Genomic DNA, 22,221 nt, shown 5'->3' on the forward strand with positions numbered 1-22,221 from the left:
ATTTAAGTGATCGCCGATCACGATCATTCAAGATTTTTTTCCGACCACATTCCTTCCTCGAAGATGATGTTTCTTCACTGTCCTTCCAGTTTTTAATAATGCGTTGGACAGTTTTTTTTACCCGATTTTAGTAGTTTCAGCAATCTCCTTAGATGTTTTCTCTGAAACAGAATATATATATATATATATATATATATATATATATATATATATATATATATATATATATATATATATATATATATATATATATATTCTGACTTATTTATGAAGAAGGACCAAGAAACCTTATGAGTCTTGGAGTTATGATGCAGTCATAGGTACAGGAAACTATTTCGTTCAGTTACTGTTTGGCAAGTTCCTCATTTGGTTGCATCACAATAGGGTTGCCATTATTTAGGAGTTCCATATGTTTTGTTATAGCCCAGACACAGGCAGACACAGAAGTTGTAGATTCACAGGATTTTGTAGATTAAGATGGTTCCGAGTTCCACTGATGAGATGAGCTTTGATGAGAAGCTGAGAAGAGGAGAGCGAGTGGAGATGGTGGTGGATATTTATGAGACTGCAGATGCTGTTAGAGATCATGACCCCAACAAAGAGGACATGAATACAAAGAAGAACGCACAAACCCAACAAATAGGTATGTTGGCACTTTTCTTTGAGAGATTCTTTATCTGAGAACTTTATATTAATTAATTAAAACCAGAATATTTCCACGTTTTTTTAGAGAGATAATGTATCTCACTTAATTTCAGTGTGGTAATGCAGTGTAAACAAATGTATTGATTATGAATAATGAGTGTGTAGATGTCATGCTCAAAGACCAGACCATATCCCATTTCCCATTTCTTCCATGTTTTTCCTGTCTTGTGTGTTATTTTGGTTTCAGTCCTTAGTTTCGTTTTCTCCACCCCTCGTTTGGTTTTCCACACCTGTCATTGCTTTCACCTGCTCCTCAATTCTAGCCTTGTTAAGTTCATGTATTTAAACCCTGTTCCTGCGTCTCATATTTGTTGGTCATTGTCTATACCTATGCCATTGCCTGACTCTGCCTTGTTTGCGGCTGGTCACATTGTACTTGTTCTCTCCGTCCCAAGTTGCTCACTCTGTTTACCCTCGTCTTTCTCCTGTTGTTTAGTTATCTCTCTTGTTTAGTTCCTATGTGCTTTTCTATCTGTACTCCAGTTTACATTGCCCTCTGTGTCTACATTGCCCTCCCAGTTATACATTGCTTTCCTGAGCCGTAGTCGCCAGTCTTTGTCTAGTCTCATTCCTCATCAAAGCATATTTCCCTGTGATGACTTCTCACTATACGAGGTGACACTGAATGGAGCAGACGCTATAGACTGGCTGCAGTGTGTCTGGGGCTGCTGTGTGTTCTCCTGCTGGCTGCAAACACAGTGCTGTGGGTCAAGTTCACTGCAGATATAAACCAGTTACAGACCAGTAACCACAACTTGACTAGCGAAATAAACCAGTTATGGACCACTTACAGCAATGTGACTGTAATGAAAGAACAATTACTGGGGGAGAGAAATGGACTCCAGAAAGAACTTTCAATACATGGTAAGAGAATAACTATGAACATTAAAGACCCTGGACAAAGAACATATCCATGTGAGAATGTCATATCTACAGTAGGCAAAATAAGTATTTGCTCAGCCTAAGCTATTTATTATGTTTTGAAAAAGATGTTTTATACACTTGATTTCCATTATTAAAATGAGTGATGTTATGTTCTGCCTAACACTCAGCAAGTTAATCCTATATAACAAGAACACTGAATGACTTCTAAAGATTCCTTTAAATATATGACAGCATAACACAAATAAGTAAATGACAATGCAATCTAAATTCTAACCATTGTTGACAGGTCAAATATCTCAGGAATCGGAAGCCTTCATAACACTCATTTACTATGATTTACTACATTTGTGGGTGTGTTTGTGTGTCTGTCTGTGAAAATGCTCTGCACAAGGATGGAATTATTTCAACTTCAGTATTTACTACATCACTATTGAGAAGAAATTCTGGAGTAACAGCAGAAATGACTGCAAGCAAAGAGGAGCAGACCTAGTGGTCATAAAGAGTAGAGAGGAACAGGTGAGGTGTGTGTGTGTGTGTGTGTGTGTGTGTGTGTGTGTGTGTGTGTGTGTGTGTGTGTGTTTGTGTGTGTGTATGTGTGTAAAAATTCTCCACTTCACAGGAATTCATCAGTAAAACATTTTCCCAAACTGAAGCTTGGATTGGTTTGACTGACAAAGACAACGAGGGATCCTGGAAATGGGTGGACGGCACAGCACTGACCACTGGGTAAGATTGAACTGATTTAAGAGCTCACTGATCCTTAGAGATAAGTCTGTCCACTTGGGCAGGCATCTTATTAACACACCTGGGTAGATATTTCCAGTGATATAATACCTCTGATATACTTGAATGTAAAAACACCTATACATCCAAAGTGCATAGTCAAGGTAACTTAATAGTCATTGGTATAATTGTACAAAAATACATAAAGAATTTTTGGTCTTTGGATCAAGTAAGACCAAAAATCTATTTTCCAGCTGTTTCAAAAACAGAATTTCAGTCATTGTTACTGAAATTACATGTGATAAAATTTTGAAACATGGTAAATTGTGCCCTCTGCTGGCAGAAACTGACTTTCATACTTGACCTCCTCCTCATAAATTATTCAAGGATTTAAAGGCCACTACAATTGCAACAATAACTGTAGCATTTGGCAGGGAATTAGGCTGTCCAACTATGTCTACTACTATATGTCTACTATTATGGGCACTGACAGCACCCTCCCAGACAGAATTCATTCTATACACATTATGAGCAGTGACACTATCATTAAACTTCTGGGTTTTAGTGAGTCAAACCTTCAGGTAACCCATTCTTTAGTTTTTAAGACTCTGTAGTAACTCCAGCAGACATCAGGGGTGTTCTACCAAAGGTACTGAAACGTGTGCTTCACAGTTAGCTGGCGTGCACCCCCCCCCCCCACCTTCAATAGATCACTCACCCACGTGATCATTCCTCATTGTTTTATACACTCCATTATTATTCCAGCCCCAAAAAAGCCAGAGTGACCTGCCTTAATGATTAACTACCAGTGGTATTAATGATGGTAGATAGGAAATGCCTGGAAAAAACTATTGCATGGAAACATTGCTAAGATCGTGCACAGGAGTCCGTTGACCCCCTGCAGTTCACCTCTGACCCATACCGGTCTGTCAACGACACCGTGTGCTCCATTCTGCCCTTGAACACCTGGACAAAAGGAAAATGTGTGTAATAGCTTTTCATATAATATGTGTCTGTGTGCACATGTTTTTTTCTGGATTACAGCTTGGCGTCAATACAGTTGGGAACTCCAAACTGGTTAGGAACTAGCTGATCTTGGTATTCCCAGTTCCACTGGGATCCTGTACTTTCTAACATCACAGGTAGTAAGAGTTGGAAGGAGAGTTTCTGCTCAATTAATGATCAGCACCATTACTCATCAGGGTTGCTGTCTGTCCTCTAAATAATTTTCACTCTGCACACATAACTGTACATCTCTTCATAATAATAACCTGATTAAATTTGAGGATGACGTCACTGTCCTGGGCTCGATCTATCAAAACGACACCTAGAGTGAAACCTGATTCCATATGGAAGGAGAATGTCTTGGATTTGAAAGATCACTAAAACAAAAGCGCTAATCCTGGATCTTAGGAGGAAATCATCTCCACTCAAGCCTGTTTTCATCAGTGGTATTGAAGGGGAGCAACTGATCCTACAAGTCAATCTTGATTCAACAACCAGTTAGGACCATCACTACACTGTGCTTGTGTCAGTATAAGAACAAGATGGGTCTGGTTACGTTTTTAGCAACAAGGTGTTTCAATCTTTTTTTTTTATTTTTTATTGAAGCACGATATAGTCATAATATAATTGTTGTGATACAAGCTATCCTAGCCATTATTCATAGTGACCTGTCTCCTGTAATCATAATGTCTCTGATTTGAACTCTGGTCATGCAGTCATTTGATCTTGGTCTAAGTCTGCAGCTCCAGGTGTGAATTTCAGAGGGCATGTTTATGCACTGTGTGCTTTCAGGTTCTGGTGGCAGGGTGAGCCCAATGACTATGGAAGAAATGAAGACTGTGCTATAACTGGATACAGGATTGCTGCTGACAATGTATCAACCTGGGCTGATTATTTCTGTGACTTCCCTGTGGTTGGAATCTGTGAGAAAATGTTAAACTGAATTACAAAAACTAAGTTGAAGTTTCAGTATACAAAACCTTCTTAATTCATGAAAATGTGTTTTACGTATCCTGTTATTGAACTTTAGATTAGTCAAGCATATGTGTTTTAATGAGTGCAGTTGCTCTGAAAGTGGTTTTGAACATCACTAATATATGTCTGTAGTCTCTGCTACAAAATCTACCTTTTCACACAATACTATCAATACTTATATCATAAGTGATAATCTCAGCTATATTTAAACTATATTTAGCTATATTAAATCCTTATCTCCTCATTGTGATTGTATGTCCTATATTGATTATTATATTAATGTCTGTTTTACTTCTGTGTTTATGCTATTTATGTTTTTCAGATAGAGATTTTAATTATATTGTTGACAGTGACAAAGGCATTATAAAAACAAAACAATTTATTGTTGTTGCTGCTGTTTCTGTTGAATGGTAAAATATTTTAACAAACATAATAAAACATGGTCAACCTAGTTCAAAAACATTTTGAAAAGCTTTGGCTCAGTGCTGCAACTCTACGAGCATGTGTAATGATGGAGCAAAAAATTCTGAATTTAAGTCATTGTTACCTAAATTGAATGAGCTCAGTATTTTAAACATGTAGTAAACTGCTGGTCGAAATGGAATTCCATACTTAAGCTGCTCCTCATTAATTATTAGCTGTATTGGACTTGGTCAGTACCTCCTCTTTACTTACCCCAGGCATGTCCAAAGCAGATCTAGGCTCTCCCTGCTCTGTAAAGCCTTGTCCAATGCTTCAGCTACATATTAAACTCTTCAGGTGTTGATTCAATTGTGTTACAGCATTAAACTTTACATTTACTGCAGAACAACCTACTGCAGCACCTTTACAAATATCTGAGAAACAGTGAGTTACTAAACAAATATGCATCATGAACACACATCACTATGTAATCTCAAATGCCAACAGAACGTGGTGTTGGTGTGAAGTCGTCATAAGAAAGTTATAGAATCCATCCAATCAGAAGCCTTGGCTGAGCAGGGAAGCCTGTTACAAATACCAGAATCCACAGCACCTTCCTGCTATGATGTCAAGCAACCACTTACAGCTGTGTTGAGTCTGCCTCACAAGACTTTTTACTGTGGCATTTGCTTTCTCAGAGGAGTGACACTTCTGGTAGGTTTAGGTAAATTCTACCACATGTATGAAGCCTGTCAATGTTAAAACTCAAGTTATTGGTATTAAAGTGTCATAAGAGATGAAGAACTAAGAATCACCATTTTCAGTTTTAACAAACAACTCATTAAGACAACATTTGCAAAAATAGAAAAAAAGACTAAATGAACAGGGGAAATGGGGTAAGGTAACAGTACAAAAATTGTTGTTTTTTTCATTCTACATTGATAATGTTCACTCAAGCAGACTAGCATAACTATATAAAGTAATGCTTTATATAAAGTAGCCAGGTTATCTGTTTGCCTGGCTATTTATGTAGGCTTTGTTGGTCTAAATGCACTATTTGCATGACTTCAAGACACCTGACATAAGTAGTATTTTAATTTTGGCTTATTAACCACATCCCTAGGAGTTCTGCTCCTGTTTGCTGAGCTAATCTGTGAGGTTGTGTCACTTGGCTACAATATCTCGGTCCTGCGTCCAAGGTCTATGTCATTCCTCAATCAACATGTCTGTGGTGAGAAGGAATGACAGACTTTGTAGACTTTGAATGTATGAGTTCTATGATAGTTCAGTCCATGAATGAGGGAAACTGGACTTAAATGGTTGCTGATAGTTTTTTTCACTCTCTCTGACACATTCATAAAGCAACAAAATATTTGTTATCGTATACTTGATTGACAACCTTAATCTCACTATTTTATTATTGTGTTTAAATTTTATTTTTTTTAATCAATTTGGTTCCTTAATTCTTCCCAAATTTCAGTTGTATTATTAAGTATTATTGTATTATTTCACTTTAAATAGAAATTAAAGATGCAGACTCAAGACTTAATTGATGAGAATAGCAGGTCCTGTGTTTATTTGGAGCTCAATATAACATACAAATGAGGCATAGTCTGGCATATGTCCCAGTCCCAGGAGGGCATGATCTTTATACACTTTCTTCAAGGACAGTTACGTAACTGTCCTTGAAGAAAGTGTATAAAGATCATGCACTCCTTTTTTTCATGCCTTCCTTTTTTTTTACATAGTACTTTTCAGGATTTCCCCCATTATGTCAATATCATGTATTATTTAACATATGCAAATTGATATTCAATACTTATACCAGATAGAGTTTAGTACAATTATGTCCAACCGTGAAAAAACCTTTGCAAAAACAAAGGTTTAAAGACATACCTTATTGAGGTGCGTAACAAAATGCAGGTGTACTGAGTAATAGGCTAACAAGTGGGTGTGGCTACAAACAAGGGAATTAACATGAATACATGAGGTAAATGACATAACACAAACACTTGTGGGGGGGGGGTGAGCAATGTGAGTCAGGATGTGGGTATGGAATTTCCTTAAATAAAAAAATCAACACATATATGTCTGACTCATACTTGAACCCCATTACACTTCAGTGGTTTTGATAAATTGTGACAACTCTGTCCAAGCAAGCAGGTAATTTCGTGGGCAAGACACAACGCATATATCACCAACATCAGAGTTAAGATAAGTGACAGTTAGTTGGGACCCTGCTGCACTACAATAGCACCTTTATTAAACTCAGAAGAAATATCGAACATTTTTGCTTTAAGGTTGACTTGCTGAAACTTTGGTTGGGCACTGATCCTCTTGTGTATGGCCTGTGGTAGAAGTGATGCCTGATATGAACAGATGTAAGGATAGTGAGAAACTCTCAGTGAGGAAAAAGAAGGCAAAACAAGCTGTGAAGAGAAAAAAAAGTATTGTGGAGAAATAAATATGATTCTATTGTGTATAATGGGTATAACCAATGTACCATATGGCTTTGATTTTGTTTTAATCTCCTCCCTGTCTCCCCATCCTTCATAGTTTGCACTTGTGTCTTGATTTTGCCTAATCCACCTATTTAAAATGTACCTATTATGGTACATTGGGCTTATTCTATAACATATTTATGACTAGTGTGCTTTAGCAACAACACTAAAAAGCACTTTTCTCACAGATCCACATTTGTTTTTCAGAACATGCATTGTCATTCCATCCCTTCTTGTTGGTTTGCTCAACACAGTCCTCATTGTTATCTATGTCGTTTGGTTCATTCTCTTTCCAGTACCTGAAACCCAGAGAATCAGAATCAGGCTCTGATCAAATGTTTTGATCAAATGCTCAGTCTTCACTTTTACACCATCATCTCATTCCTTTAACCAATGTGTACTGACATTGAAAGATTGAACATAAGTAGTTTTATCTTACAAACAACATTTTTACAATATAAACTGATGGTAATAAATTAGGATATTTTCGCTCACTGATGACAAATGAGAAGGACAAGTTCTAATGAGAAAGGAAAGATAATTTTGGTTAAAAATAAAACACAGAATTACTCGGTAGTGAATTCTGTGCCATCCACCCATTTCCATTCTCCTTCCTTTTCTGTGTCAGTCAGACCAATCCAAGCTTTACTGTTGCCCACCATTTTAACCGTGAATTCCTGTAAATGTGGTTGCAAAGTATGAAAAATCAGATGAACAGATGCTCTCTCTCTCTCTCTCTCTCTCTCTCTCTCTCTCTCTCTCTCTCTCTCTCTCTCTCTCTCTCTCTCTGTGTCTCACAATCTCTCTCTCACCTGTTCCTCTCTGCTGTTTATGATCACCAGGTCTGCTCCTCTGTTGTTGCAGTCCTGTCTACCCTCACTCCATGTTTTCATCTCAAGAGATATGTAATACAATTTGGATCTGAAGTAAAACCATCCCTGTTGGCCATATAAATCTGTTTAAACAAAAGATTTAAGAAAATAATTAAGAAAATAATTGAGAAGAAAAAATCTCAGTAGATTTCCATGAAACTATACTTATATTTTGTATTTAAATTTGTGTTAACTGAATAAATGATTACATTTTAAAATAAGGTTTTTAAAATTTAAGGTATGAGTTTATATTAATATCTTTTATAGAAATGACCTATTATCAATCAAATCCGACCAAATCAAATACCTATTTACAAGCCTGAGTATTCTTCTTAAGAAGCATAATAATTGCAATCGAAATTCATTGGCATGAAATGGAAAAGAATCAAAAAGAGGAAGACCTAACGCATAAACATGAATATAGGTCCAAGGATTTAAAGCAACCAAGAGAAGTACTAAATGCTGGAATAAAATTGCGATCTGTGTATGTGTAGCCTAGGTTTAGATATTTTCCCCATATAAGCTACATCATTAACACAATGAATGGCTAAATATTAAACATTTGTTTCATATGTTTTATAATATGTTTTTATAATAAGCTTCTAACATGTATAAAATTTATAATACACTAAGAGTTTTTAGGTTTTAATGTCTTCATAATAATTGTTATTTAGTTGTAAGCCTAGCAGTGTAAATAATAATAGAAAAAAACCCCAAACATTTAACATCAGCAGGATATAGTGGCTTACATTAACTAATAAGGACTAACAAGACACAACAGAAACCAATAAATGTCAGGGCACTAAACAAGGAGGTTTTAGAAAACAGAACCAAGGCAAAACCAGAAACAGAAACCAAAAGAAATGACAGATGTAGGTATCGCTCTGGGAACCATGACACCGGGAGGAGGAAACTATAACAATAATACAATACATTAAGAGTTTGTAGGTTTTACTTTACTGTCTTCATAATTATTATTTAGTTGCAATCTTAACAGAGTAAAGAATAAATAAAAAAAATAGCAGCACGACAGAGTGGCTGAAGTAGGATCCTAGAAACCACAGTCCAGGAACATGTCAAGGATCCACACAGATCTGGATACGTTGATAGAGGTTCAAATGTATTTATATTGCACATTTCATACTCAATTCAAAGTGTTCTGCACTCAAAGTCCCAGAATTTTGTTGTTTTTCAGGTGGTTAAAAGCTGACTTTGTTGGCTCTAATATGGCTGTTAAACCCTAACCCTGCATCAATTAAGACTCCATGGCTTTTCACTTGTGTTTTAGCATTTAAAGCTTTAGAACTGAGAAAAGCACTATCCTTCCCTTTTGTCCTTTCTACTGAATTGTTATTTAACTGGTGGAAATGAAGGTGAAACCAGGTATCAATAAGCCGTGCAGTCATTAGGAGTACAGGTGATGTAAATGTGGGTGTCATCAGCATAAATCTGAGTTTCATCGCCATAGCTGTGATAAGCAATTTTGTTGTCCTGCATGATTAGTCAGACCATGTAAAAGTTAAAAAGATGTGGGCCAAGAATTGATCCTTATAGGATCCCACATCTCAGGGGCGTTCACTCTGATTTATACCTGCCAAGTGAAACAAAATAGTCCCTGCCATCTAGATACAATTTGAACTAATTTGGAATTGTTCCAAGAAGTCCTGCCCAGTTTTCCAGCCTGTGTACATGAATATTATGGTCAACTACCAATGGCAGCACTAAGAGCCAATTACACCAGAGCTATTATTATTGTGTTTAGGTGGAAGTCATTTAGAATCTATACTTTAGGAGTTTCTGTAGTGTGGTCAGAATTCTGATTGTAATGAATTACAATCGAAATGGGCCTGTAATTAAGAGCAGTGGGATCTAGATTGTTCTTTTTAGGAGAACAACTGCATTCTTCAGTAAATCTTGGAAGATGCCTGAGTTTAATGACCCATTTGCAATTTGCAGAAGAAGGCTTTTTTTCAGAAACTCTGCCGGTAGGGAGTCAAGCAGCAGAATTAAGGCTTTAAGTTTAGCAGTTGCTGAAGTAAGATATTAGAACTAAATTATTTCTGTGGCATGAAGGGAACAGTTTCATTTAGTGGCTTTGAGATCTCCATGCCTTGGCTGCTGTTCGTTATTTTTTTCTATGAAAAAAAGCTAATTTAGTGACTTATGCGCCCTGAACTGGTCAAAATGAATAACTGTAGTAAATTTTGTTAATCTGTCAACAGTGGCAAATACAGTGTGGGACTTATTGTTTTTATTAATGACATCTGTAATGTAAGCATAGGTAGCCTATTTAAATGTCTAAATTATAATCTTGAAGGCATTGTTTGTATATCATAGTGAATCTGGAGGCTACTTTTTCTGTTTGCCTTCAGCTTTTCTGCATGTTTCTATTTTTAAGGGTTTTTACTTTGTGTTTATTTTTAGTGTTTCTGCTTATTTTTTTCAAGCATCTATAAACAAATTGATCCCTAGTGTTGTTGTTCAAGTGCCTCTTTTTGATATAGATAGGATTTCTTTTTACTATATTAAAATAAAAATACAGTTTATATATCAAATAAAATGCAGAAGTGGTTAAATAGGACCAGAGCTTAACAATGATTGAAAAGTATTACTAGAAAGATTAATACTAATACTAAAACTAATAGAATTAATAGTAAGAATCTTGATAATAATGAAACGTCTTATGTACATGTTGTGAGATCCCAAAAGTGTTGAATACAGCAAGACATTATTTTGCTGTTTTGTGTTAGAATCACCAGTTATTAAGAAGCTAGTAAAGTGTTTGGAGATGGCAGACAGCAGTTCAGAAATGTCATCAATAAAATTAGCACAATATTTTCGAGGTCTATAAATAGTTAATAACTGTATTTGATGTGCCTATTTAAGTACCAAATCCAAATTTGTTTAGAATCAGTTTTTTGTTTCTACAAATCAAAGTAAGCAGAGAGCACAACTGTGGTTTATTGAGGATAAAAAATACAGATCTGTGCCTGAGCAAATTAGGCATGTCCGGTACTATTGTGACAGCGAATACCATATCTAATACAATATCAAATACTATATCAAATGCAATAAATCTTCTTTGTGAATTGACTGTCCCCTGTTTTTTTTCTAAATCACCTTCATATAAAGTAAAACATTCTAAGTATCACAGTCTGATAACTTCACTATGGCATCAACTCTTGAATGACAAAGCCACAAGAGGGCACCAGTGTAATTCCAGAAGGACTGTGTGGGAGAACATACTATGTCTATGAATAACAAAGCCACACTCTTTACTCAAATGTGTGGTTGAAGAACCAAGTTTTTGTATAATTACATTGAGGAAACATATTTAGTTTAACTGTTAAAAGTTAACCTACTGTACTGCTCTAAAACTTCCAACAGTCTGCCATTAATATACCACATTTAATTAAAAAATATCAAACCATTACTTTAATGAATCTGCACAGTCGTTTGACTTTCATCTCGCCACTTTACTGTACTTTCATCTCGCCACTTTACTGCATACAGCATAATACAATAACTTTGGTAGAATATTACCAGTGTTTCAGAGCAAAGGCATTAACACAAATTAGTCATGTCGGGGGGGGGGGGGGTTCGTGGGTTACTGTCACACAGCCCTCTGGCCCCATACCACGCTACAATTCCCAGAATCCCCAGGGGACTTCTACAATCAGCCATCAACTAACCCTACAGCTGTCTCGCATTCAGTCTCCCCTAGAATACTAATTGTTTTTCACCTGTTTGTTGCTGTCCTATCTATAAAAACTGTGTCCTTCAGTTCACTTTGATGTATTGCCTCTGTTATATTGGTGTGTACTATTTATAGCCACTATACACTGCATTTACTGAACTCTGTCCATCAATTCAATATCTGAATTTTTAAAGTTACCCCTGCAAGAGCATTGCAATATGACTATTTGCTTTTACAAAGGCATGTTATTAATGTGTGTGGTTCTGGTTCAGTTACTGACTAAGTTTTCACTCACCTATAGCAGCCAGCTTGTTCTGACAGCAGTTATCCTTTAACTGCTCATTTTGGTTTGTAACATTGTTCAATCTGGTCTGTAACTGGTTTCTCTCTGCAGTGAACTTTACCCACAGCACTGTGATGGCAGCCAGCAGGAGAACACAGAGCAGCCCCAGACACACTGCAGTCAGTCTGTGGCATGTGCTCCCTGCAGTATTGGTTCCTGAAGCTAGAAGATATTTCTAAGAATTAAAATCAGTGTTTCACATGATAAAACACATGTGAAACTCATGTGTATACAGTGTGTACTTGATATAGATATCACTGTAAAATATTTAAAGTGTTTTTAAATATCAATTGTTCAGATGCTAAACTAAGTTGCAAAGTGATCATGAACCAAACACTGTAGAATTGAATCATACAAGTAATTGTGTATTGAATTTGTAAAGGAATGTGAACACAATACTTTGCATTCTAGAACAGATGTTAGGCTACACTGAAAGGTTAGATTGAAAAACTGAAAATATTAAATACATTTTGGGAAGGTAAATTCTACTCACATGTTTGCCAGTTTTGCTAATATAAAAGTACATTTGCCCTGAGAACCAACACATCCGTATGGATACTGTAAGTGTAGAGAAAATTCTGACATCATAGGCATATAATTTAATTTAATATGAGGTAACCTTAGATATTTTAAAATGTGGTTTACTGAAAAGAGAGAGAGAACAAGCGTATGTTGTACCTATTTTTGCAGGTTTCTCGGTACTTCTGGTCTTGTGAGCATCCATGTTGTCCTCATTGACATAAACGTCTTCATATGAGTACTCACTGGCTTCCGAATAAGACCTGTTGCCTGCAGCAACTTCTGAATTGGCATATAAATTGCTTCTCATTTCCATTCTGATTACTTTTAAATATTTTTTAAATGACCAAATTATCAAAGTGCACAGAACTTATAGAGAGAGACTGACTGAAATAAAGCTTCCCAAGTGAGGATCAGTGCTTTATTCTGAATACCTACTTCCTTATTTATTCATTTTCCTTCCCCGTTTTCTAGATCACTAAGTTGGTGAGTTGTAGCTGACAAACCGCAGACACTTTAAACAGGGATAACCCGAGAGTGGAAGCCATACTGCATATGGCCTGTGTAAAGAAAAAAAAATCCTGTACAATAGGCTGAGGCATGAGGTGTAAACTGTGTCTGGGACAAAAAGATACCATTTGTTAGTGCTCTCAGAGGGTCAAACATTAGGTCAGATGTGGGCTAAATCACATTATAGGGAAATGTCTAACACCAACAAGCCAAAGCAAATTCTTACTACTGCCAAATACTGCTCAATAATTTGAATACTGCGAAACAGTCCTGAATGATTCTGATTTGGAAACTCTGACCCAAGACCCTGTACTTCTCTTCCTAATAGCTCTTCTCTCTTCAGATTCTCCATGCAGAGAGATATATTGATTCTTCTTAGAGATATGGTGCTTGGCCTTTATTGTAACCTATGTACAAAATATGTACAAAATTTCATGACCTTTCATAACCAGTCAATAACACATCATGATAAGACACAGTTACTGGTGACAACCAAGTGGTGGTACTGTCTGTAAAGGAAGTGACTTAGAAGAATTGTCATAACTACCAGTGGTCCACAATACACTTATGGTGAGTCTGTCTACTAGGGGTTTCAAAATCCTTTGCAATGTCATGTAAAAACCAACAACTTAATCTTGAGTTTGGGGGCAGCGGTTTCTGTATTTTGACATCACAAATGGAAGGATCTTGGTAAAGAGGAGACAGGAAATATGACATTGCATGTAGAAATCACAAGATCTACTCTCAGTTTTACTGTAGGGATAATCCATATATTAATACTGTAAGATGTTTCCTTTCTTACACAAACCACTTCATTACAATTTATTCCACTGAGCACATCCAGTAGATTGTCTGATTATTGAGGAAAGGGCCATTTTCCATCCTAGTACAACAACCCTTGCCTCACTTCAGTAATTGTATTTGGGGATTGAACTCTGGTGCTTTCTCCACCGCATAAAGGGCAAAATAGCAATTATATCATCACCGTGTTTCCAAAATCAGGTATAAATGCTTGATCTTTATTTTTGATCTCATTGCTGTTGAAACAGTGGTTTCTCCCTCTTGCCTTATTGATCTCAGTTCCTGTTTTTCACTTCATGTTAGACAAACCATTCTAAGCACTCTGAGCTCACTTGCCAGTAGACAGTCAATGGATCTTCAAAATGTCAATACAATTATTTACAATAATTAACTAATATTAAGTAAACCTGTAACTTCAGTAGTTAAGTAATGCATTTAATACCATGAACATCTGAAGTACCTCATTAATAATGGTTAAGCAATGTTAAACATGTAACAACTCAGTTGTTGTCTTTCATTAACTTCAGTGATACTGAATGTATGAAAAAACAGGATAAATACAATTACAGCAGTTGAAAAGATAAATTAGCTAAAGGAAATAAAAGGGATAATGTCTGAAATTTCAACAACATTAAAAGAACTAAACAAACATACCTTTAAACAAATATACCTTTGCATTGGGGTCCAGTTATTCACAATCAACACATCACCTCCTCAAGCAGTGTGGCAGCCTGAAGATTATCAGCATCTGGTGGGTCCAAAGTTATGCCCAGGCTATGGACAGCTTCAGATGGTGATATCAGGGTGTTCTTGAAGGAAACTATGAAGTCATGGTAAGGGTTGGGAGTACCTGGTATGTAGAGAAGCTCAGTTTTGTTGGGGTTTAGCTTCAAGCGTTGGGCTGTCATGCATGACGCAATATCAGTCAAGCATGCTTTGCATTGTGTGCAGATTTCTTTTACAAAAGGCCAGAAGATTTCTCCCTGCATTGTGTGCAGATTTGAAAGGACACAGACACTCAGGAGCAGGCAGAAAACATTTTTCAAGAATAAATTTGTAGATTTTTTTTCTCAGCTGGGGAACCCGACCTTCTGATATGTTATTAGGGGCACCCAGATGAGCCACTGGTCGATGCGGCAAAGTCCGGGCACCTCCCTGAACATTGTTTGTAAACATCCCACTCTAAGTGTATTTCAATTCATATGTCATATACATTTTTTGGACACCCTATAAAACAGATGATTTTTGTTGTTTCTGATGATCTATGGGGCCACTGCTCCAATATGTCATCCATGAGGCCTCATACATCCCACCCATGAAGTCTTGTGACCCTATGTGGTCCTGTTCCTGAAATGGTAACCCTAACCCTAGATGTGTATGTTTTAGGGCCCTAAACTGAAGCCGTGAAACATAAGAACCCCAAGAGAGTTTGAAGTCTCTAGGTTAAAAGATTGGCATAAGATGAACCCTAACATATGCTCTTAGAGTCAATGCATATGAATAGGAGAGGTCACATTAACATTTCATGGCCCTAAACTGCAGCTGTAAAACATAGAAACCCAGCCTTCAGATATGTTATTCAGAGCATCTGTATGAGTCACCAGTCGAAGGTGTGAAGTCTGGGCACCTCTCTAAACACTGTTTGTAAACATCCCACTCCAAGCATATTTCCATTCAAAAGCCATGTACTTGTTTTTGACACCCTTTAGAAAGGTCAGATTGATCCAAAAATTCATTACGTTTATCATGGACAACCCATGAGACAGTGTGTGAAAGGAGTATACCCTATTGTGTTGTTTTCTATTACAAAAGCCCTGAAGATTTCTACATGCACTGTGTGCAGATTTGAAAGGAGACAGACACAAAGGAGCAGGCAGAAAACATTTTTCAAGAATACATTTGTTGATTTTTTTTCTAGACTCGGGAAGGGCATAGTAACCCGACTTTCTGATATGTTATTCAGGGCACCCGGATGAGCCAACATTCAATGCAGCAAAGTCTGTGCCTCGCCCTAAACACTGTTTGTAAAGATCCCACTCCAAGCATATTTCCATTCATATGTCATATACGTGTTTTGGACACCAGTTGATTTTTGTTGTTTTTGATCACATAGGGGGCCACTGCCCCAATATGTCATCCAAGAGACATCCTACATCCCACCCATGAAATGTCGTGATCCTATGTGGTCCTGTTCCTGAAATGATAACCCTAACCCTTGATGTGTATGTTTTAGGTCTCTAAACACCAGTGGTGTAACATAGGAGCCCCAAACTCACTAGCTAGATACTAGATCTAAGAGATGAAGTATCCCAAGTTTGAAGTGTCTATGTTAAAAGCTGGGCATAGGCTGACCCCCAACATGTGCACTTATACTTTCTGACAGTCCCACCTCAAGTATATTTGAATTATGTCAAATATATTGCATGTGGGATCCCAATTGAAGTTTATTTTCATTGTGTCAAATATCCTGCATGTGGGATGGTGTCAAATACTAGTATATTTTAATGGTGCCAAATATATTGCACGTGGGATCCCAACTGAAGTCTGTTTTTGTTGTGTCAAATATACTGCACCTGGGATGTTCCAAGGTCTCCAAAATAGACTTGAACTCTGAATTTGTTGGAGATATGTTGAAACTAACACCGCCACTGCCTAAATCTGGGTCCCCCTTACTAAGGTTATGACTTAAAGATCAGTAGTATGGCCTTAGACAAAGACAGAAATAGATTATTGGTAAATCATAATAAATCAAATATATTGCAGATGGGATGAAAATCACAATTCAATTAAATTTAATTGGAAAATATACCATTCGTGGCACGGTGTCAAGAAAAGCTGTGAGGAGAGCCCTATTAAAAGTTATATTTGTTGTAAAATAATTTATGTATGTGTGTTGTTACATGTAAACTTGTTCACTTGTGTGTTGTGTGTTTGAACTTGTTCACTTCTGTTTTTATACACTTTCTACATTTTACATGTGCATTTGTATATGATTGATAATATATTAATAAACCTTTGAAATTTAGTGACAGTGAGTTGTTGCAGATTTCCATCTATTCACTACCAAACTACTAATTATCCAGGTAATTATCACAATTCAAGTACATTTTGCTTATGTCAGCCATACTCCAAATAAATAAATACATAGTTGTGGTAACTTGGCAGTGCTGGGGCATGAACTTAAAAGCATCTAACTAGAAGGAGAATATCAGCTAACATCTGGAAGCTGAAATATCTATCACTGAAACTCTTTTTGAAAAATGGGCATGGACATTGTAGGGCCCCTTGAAAATGGCAGGACAGGGACAAATTCATACTGGTGAAATGGGATATCCAGAGGCATTTCCTTCAGTGAATGTAAACACAAGACAGGTGGCTAATGCTCTGTTTCAGATTTTCTTTGGGGTGGTAATAGCACAAGAAAACTTTTCCTTTGGTCATCTCATCTGATATAATTTTGATTTAATATTTACTTCTAAAAATAAAGTTTATTGACATTGACAATGAAGGCATGTTTAAAGATAAAATCACTTTGAATCAATGTCAATACTTTATACAATCAAGAGAACTTAACATGAGACAATAGGGCTTATAAATAAAATAAAAACATTTTGCTGCTTTTTGCACAGTAATAATTCAACTTCAAGACACATGTTGTCCAAATGCTGCTGTTCACCATCATTCAGTTAGCAGATTCAGATAAAAACTCCTTTCTCACAGATAGAAGCAAACTTGTGGGTACAAGGATAGTCAGCCCAGTTCAACACAATATGAGACCCATAGTCAGCTATGACACAATGCTCATTTGGGTTATTGGGTTCCCCAGATCTCCAGTAGCTGAAAGAAACAATCAGATTAACATATTTCTTAGAGTAATCAAGAGCGAGAGTCAGTAACTACATCTTGGGGAGAGTTCAGTTCAGTGGTCTCCTACCCAGTGGTCAGTGTTGTGCCATCCACCCATTTCCAAGTTCCCTGTTTTTCGACATCAGTCAAGCCAATCCAAATAGAAATTCTGCTGATAACTTTACTGATGAACTCCTGTCATTGTTGTAACACAGTATTATAGAAATTCAAAATAGAGTCCCCCCTCCACCCCCCCCAATCACCTGTTCCTCTCTGCTGTTTATGATCACCAGGTCTGCTCCTCTATCTCTGCAGTCCTGTCTGCTCTCACTCCAGGTCTTCTTCTCAGGAGAGATGTTGTAAAGACTGGATTTGAAGTACCTCCATCCCTGCTCAATGGCCTTATCTGATGATGCAGATTGAACACACAAAATGAGTCAGAGCCAATGCAATTTTCCAGTAGAGATGTAATACATACTGGAGCTGAAGCATGTCCAGCCCGATTTCTATTTCTATTTTAATTTCTGAGAACAATTCTTAAAAAAAAGGCCCACATTTGTAAACATTTGTAAGCACTGTGATGTGGTACTGCCTGATATTCAGGACTGTGCAAAAAATCTTATGTAATGGTGTGCTCCCCTACTCACACATCATGCAGTACGGCCTGCCGCGTGCTGCAAGAGTCGTCTTTGTCAACTGTTTCTACGGGGACTGCACTCTTATTTGTAAGCATGCCCCCTTGTTAACGCTGTCATTTGTAACACCTACACCTTGTTCTTTGTGCCATTTACATATGTATTTATACGCTTGTGTTAGTAATACCCTTTGTCGGTCATTGTTAGTGTTCATGCTTCACTTATCATACTCACTGTTCATGTTTCTGTAACTATTTATTGTTTATATCATGTTCCTTTGGTTTGTTACTTGTGAGTGCCATTAATGTTTGTTTATCTGTGTATAGTTTCATATTAATAAGAAGCTTCTGCATCCTGGTCCTTGCCCTGCGATACGCGAGCCGCAACATCTTAGTCTTGTATATTTTGCTAGTTAACCACTATACAATACATAACTAAGCATTATTGCAATAAAATGTAGCAAGAATGATGTGTTGTTTGTCATGTAAAATATAGGTAGCTAGATACTTCCAGCCTCCAATGGTGCCCAAATGAAAAATCTTGTAAAAATCTTGTAAAATCTTTTAGAATGATAATCACATGGACACACCTGCTGTCTATACATGTACACATACAGGAAGAGCAGCACAGAGCCTCACCACCAAAAATGTTAAATTATTTGGACAGAACAAAGCAAAAGAAGCTTGGTGCCATTGTAACATGTTTTAAGCAAATCAGCATTTACTACCCATATAAAAAGCTTTAGACACTATTTTCTTTGGTTCTTAAGACTTTTACACAGTATTGTAATGACCTGCAAATGTTCACTCACCCACTTCAGAAAGCTTTCTTTGGAGTCCTTCTCTTTCTTTATTTAGCTGGTCTCTCTCTACAGTCAGGTTGTTGTACCTGCTCTGTAGCTGGTCTCTCTCTGCAGTCTGGTCATTGTACCTGCTCTGTAGCTGGTCTCTCTCTGCAGTCAGGTTGTTGTACCTGCTCTGTAGCTGGTTACTCTCTGTAGTTAGGTTGTTGTAATCAATCTGTAACTGGTCTCTCTCTGTAGTAAACCTGACCCACAGCACTGTAATGGCAGCTAGCAGGAGAGCACACAGCAGGCCCAGACACACTGCAGCTGGTCTGTAGCATGTGCTCCCTGCAGTGTTGGTTCCTGAAGCTGAAAGATAAATTGTAATTTTAAGAATTAAAAAAATACATAGCAGTGTTTCATATGCTAAACTGAGAGGAGCAGCGAAGGCTTCAGCAACAGTGTGTAAGTGTGTGGGACATGTAAAGCTTGAGTAACTCTATATTCAAATTTGAACAAAAGTAATATGATTGCTGGTATCTGTTAGTAACACATATGTAAAGTGTCCCTAAACTGCACGGATGTCAATCTTCTAATTATTCATAGAACTGAAGAGATGGGTACGTTAGAGGGGTTTTTTGGTCTACTAAGGGAGAGATTTTCAAGGTCAAGACCGCCAAAATCTCCTGCCATCACTGACCATCTCCATACTCCATCACCCATCATTACAACTGCCCAGCCAGTTCCAGTCCTCAGCGCGAGAGACGGTGTCAAGTATGTTCCAGTCTCCAGCACGAGAGACGCCGCCTGTTCCGAGCCTGTTCCAATCTCCGGCGCGAGAGACCCCACCAAGCCTGATCTGGTCCCTTCCTCCAGCGCAAGAGAGATGCTGTCAAGCGTGATCCAGTCCCTGCCTCCGGTGCGACAGACACTGCCCATCCTGGTCCTAAGCCTGTTCCAGTCCCTGACACAAGAGACGCTGCCAAGCCTGATCTGGTCCCCGCCTGCGGCGTGAGAGATGCCACCTGTCCTGAGCCTGTTCAAGTCTCCGGTGCGAGAGACACCACCCATCCTGATCCTGAGCCTGTTCCCGGTGTGAGAGATGCCGCCAAGCCTGATCCGGTTCCTGCTCCCGGCGCGAAAGAGGCCACCCATCCCGAGCCTGTTCCAGTCTCCAGCATGAGAGACAACAAGGACACCCAGCCAGATCCGGTCCCTGGCGCAAGAGATGACTCCATCAGTTCAGTTCCCATTCCAGTCCCCAGCGCAAGAGACGTTGCTCTTCCAGACCCACGAGAGACGCTGCCCGTCCGGTTCCCAACAGTTGCCGGATGCCACCAGTCCTGTTCTTGTTCCAAGCTTAGTGATGGCTGCCTGGCTTGTTCCCGGCCTAGTGGTGGCTGCCTGACCTGTTCTCGTCGCCGAAGAGTTCTCTCAACCTGTTCCTGTGTCCCGTGTTAAGTATTTGCCTGCAGGTGTGCCCCTGCACCTTGCTGCAGTGCTGCTGACCAGCGCAGCTGCCCTCTGGACCCACAGCTGCTGAATGCTGCAGCCACACCTCCAGACACGCTGCCAGCCGCCGCAGCCGCGCCTGCAGACCCGCTGGTGACTGCTGCGCCTCCGGACCCGCTGCTACTGCCTGGCGCAGCCACGTCTCTGGAACTGCCTTTGCTGAAGGCTGCAGCCGCACCTTCGGACAGGCCACCGGCCATGCCACTGGCCACCGCTGTCACACCCGCAGACCTGCCGGTGACTGCTGCGCTCCCGGACCTCACTGCAGTGCCGCTGACCGGTGCAGCCACCCTCCAGACCCACCGCTGCTGAAGGCTGCAGCCGCACCCCCGGGCCTGCCTGTTCCTGGAATAAAAGAAGCCACTCCGCAACTCCCCATGGCTCATGCCAGACCCGTCCCTGGGGTTTCTATTATTCACTCTCCTGTGCCCAAGACTCCTTTGGTGGCCCCTCTGCTCCCAGAGACTGCTGTGCCAACCCCAAGTTCGGCCCCGGTGACTCCTTCGTCTATGTCCCCAGTTCAGGTTTTGCCAGCTCTTTTGCCTATGTTTATCCTCATAACTGTCCAAGTGTCTGTGACTGTTTATGTAAACTCCCTGAGATCTGTGACCCTGCCTTGTGGCATTAGCGTTACCCTGCCTGTTCCTGTCTCTGTAGCCATGGCTTTTATACATTTTGTTCCTGTACCTGTAGCTGTTGTAATCCAAATCATCTCCCCAGTCTTTGCCTCTGCAACTGTCCCCATTCCTGCAGCTATGCCTGAGTCTAACAGTTCTCCTCTTCTTTCCTCTCTTGTCTCTGTGCCCAGATCCAGTCCTGCATGTGTTTCCTGTCCCACTCCTTTGTCCCATCATGCCCCATGTTTGGTTACCCATTCTGCCCCTACCCCTGTGTCTGTCATTGGCCTTGTCCCTGATCTTGTACCTCCCCCTGGACCTCTTTTGACTTCTCTGCCTTCTCCTGTTGCCCCAGTTTCTTTGTCTTCTTTGGGGTCTATTGGTTCTTTATCTGTTCCTTTGTCTCATCTAGGTCCTGTCCCTGATCCTCTTCTAGCCTGTTTGGTTCCTGTTAATGTTCTGTGTCCTTCTCTTCCTGCTCCTGGTTTCTTCTCCAATTTGGCTAGTTCTGCACTTCAGGAGTTGCGCATTAAGTGGGGGGGGGGGGGGGGGGGGTACCATCACGTCCGCAGACCTGAGCATCCCTCATTGTCATAGCAACTGAATCAATTCCAGGTTTTCATTCATCTCTATGGTTCCCTGTCTCCTCCCCTTAGTCTCCAGTTGTTCTAAGTTTGTCCCTAATTGTAGTCCTATGTAAACCCTGTTCCTATGTCTCTTGGTTGCTGGTCATTGTTTCGGTCATTACATTTGTGGTTCTGTAAGATCTGTGTTTGGTTAGCTCTCGGTGTTTCCCAGCTCGTAGGTGTTTAGTTAGCTCTCTGTGTTTCCTTGCATATATGTGTTTAGTTAGTTCTTGGTTTTCCTCGTCCTTATGTGTTTAGTTAGA

General features: G+C 39.0%; 3 protein-coding genes across 3 annotated transcripts; 1 reads left to right on the forward strand and 2 right to left on the reverse strand.

Annotated features, from left to right (window-relative positions):
• Window positions 1-429: 429 nt before the first annotated feature.
• LOC113589649 (C-type lectin domain family 4 member E-like) lies at window positions 430-4,673 on the forward strand. The gene is made up of 5 exons (XM_027029405.2): window positions 430-643; window positions 1,321-1,569; window positions 1,982-2,106; window positions 2,210-2,316; window positions 4,111-4,673. The coding sequence occupies exons 1-5, from the start codon at window positions 478-480 to the stop codon at window positions 4,259-4,261; spliced, it is 798 nt and encodes a 265-aa protein (XP_026885206.2). The 5' UTR covers window positions 430-477; the 3' UTR covers window positions 4,262-4,673.
• Window positions 4,674-7,210: 2,537 nt separating this feature from the next.
• On the reverse strand, window positions 7,211-13,070 carry LOC113589650 (C-type lectin domain family 4 member E-like). Its single transcript, XM_027029406.2, has 5 exons — window positions 12,787-13,070; window positions 12,061-12,270; window positions 8,009-8,151; window positions 7,767-7,873; window positions 7,211-7,495 (listed from the first exon to the last, which is right to left on the reverse strand). The coding sequence occupies exons 1-5, from the start codon at window positions 12,941-12,943 to the stop codon at window positions 7,363-7,365; spliced, it is 750 nt and encodes a 249-aa protein (XP_026885207.2). The 5' UTR covers window positions 12,944-13,070; the 3' UTR covers window positions 7,211-7,362.
• A 4,388-nt stretch (window positions 13,071-17,458) lies between these two features.
• LOC113589643 (C-type lectin domain family 4 member K-like) lies at window positions 17,459-20,358 on the reverse strand. Its single transcript, XM_035530049.1, has 5 exons — window positions 19,923-20,358; window positions 19,231-19,572; window positions 18,048-18,190; window positions 17,873-17,979; window positions 17,459-17,775 (listed from the first exon to the last, which is right to left on the reverse strand). The coding sequence occupies exons 1-5, from the start codon at window positions 20,356-20,358 to the stop codon at window positions 17,634-17,636; spliced, it is 1,170 nt and encodes a 389-aa protein (XP_035385942.1). The 3' UTR covers window positions 17,459-17,633.
• Window positions 20,359-22,221: the final 1,863 nt, after the last annotated feature.

Source organism: Electrophorus electricus, chromosome 9 (genome assembly GCF_013358815.1).
Source record: "Electrophorus electricus isolate fEleEle1 chromosome 9, fEleEle1.pri, whole genome shotgun sequence".
Lineage (NCBI taxonomy): Eukaryota > Metazoa > Chordata > Actinopteri > Gymnotiformes > Gymnotidae > Electrophorus > Electrophorus electricus.

Bases quoted from the DNA above. Each gene is read 5' to 3' on its own strand.
- LOC113589643 (XM_035530049.1), bottom strand. From the start codon at position 20,358: ATGGGTGGCCTCTTTCGCGCCGGGAGCAGGAACCGGATCAGGCTTGGC. The intron at 19,573-19,922 runs GTGATGGAGTAT...TTTATCTTTCAG, and splicing joins CTGGGCAGTTGTAATGATGG to CTTCAGGAACCAACACTGCA. The intron at 17,776-17,872 runs GTAGGAGACCAC...TGTTTCTTTCAG, and splicing joins GGCACAACACTGACCACTGG to CTACTGGAGATCTGGGGAAC.
- LOC113589649 (XM_027029405.2), top strand. From the start codon at position 478: ATGGTTCCGAGTTCCACTGATGAGATGAGCTTTGATGAGAAGCTGAGA. The intron at 1,570-1,981 runs GTAAGAGAATAA...GCTCTGCACAAG, and splicing joins GAAAGAACTTTCAATACATG to GATGGAATTATTTCAACTTC. The intron at 2,107-2,209 runs GTGAGGTGTGTG...TCCACTTCACAG, and splicing joins TAAAGAGTAGAGAGGAACAG to GAATTCATCAGTAAAACATT.
- LOC113589650 (XM_027029406.2), bottom strand. From the start codon at position 12,943: ATGGAAATGAGAAGCAATTTATATGCCAATTCAGAAGTTGCTGCAGGC. The intron at 8,152-12,060 runs GTGAGTGAAAAC...TTGTTTAAACAG, and splicing joins GAACAAGCTGGCTGCTATAG to ATTTATATGGCCAACAGGGA. The intron at 7,874-8,008 runs GTGAGAGAGAGA...CCACATTTACAG, and splicing joins TAAACAGCAGAGAGGAACAG to GAATTCACGGTTAAAATGGT.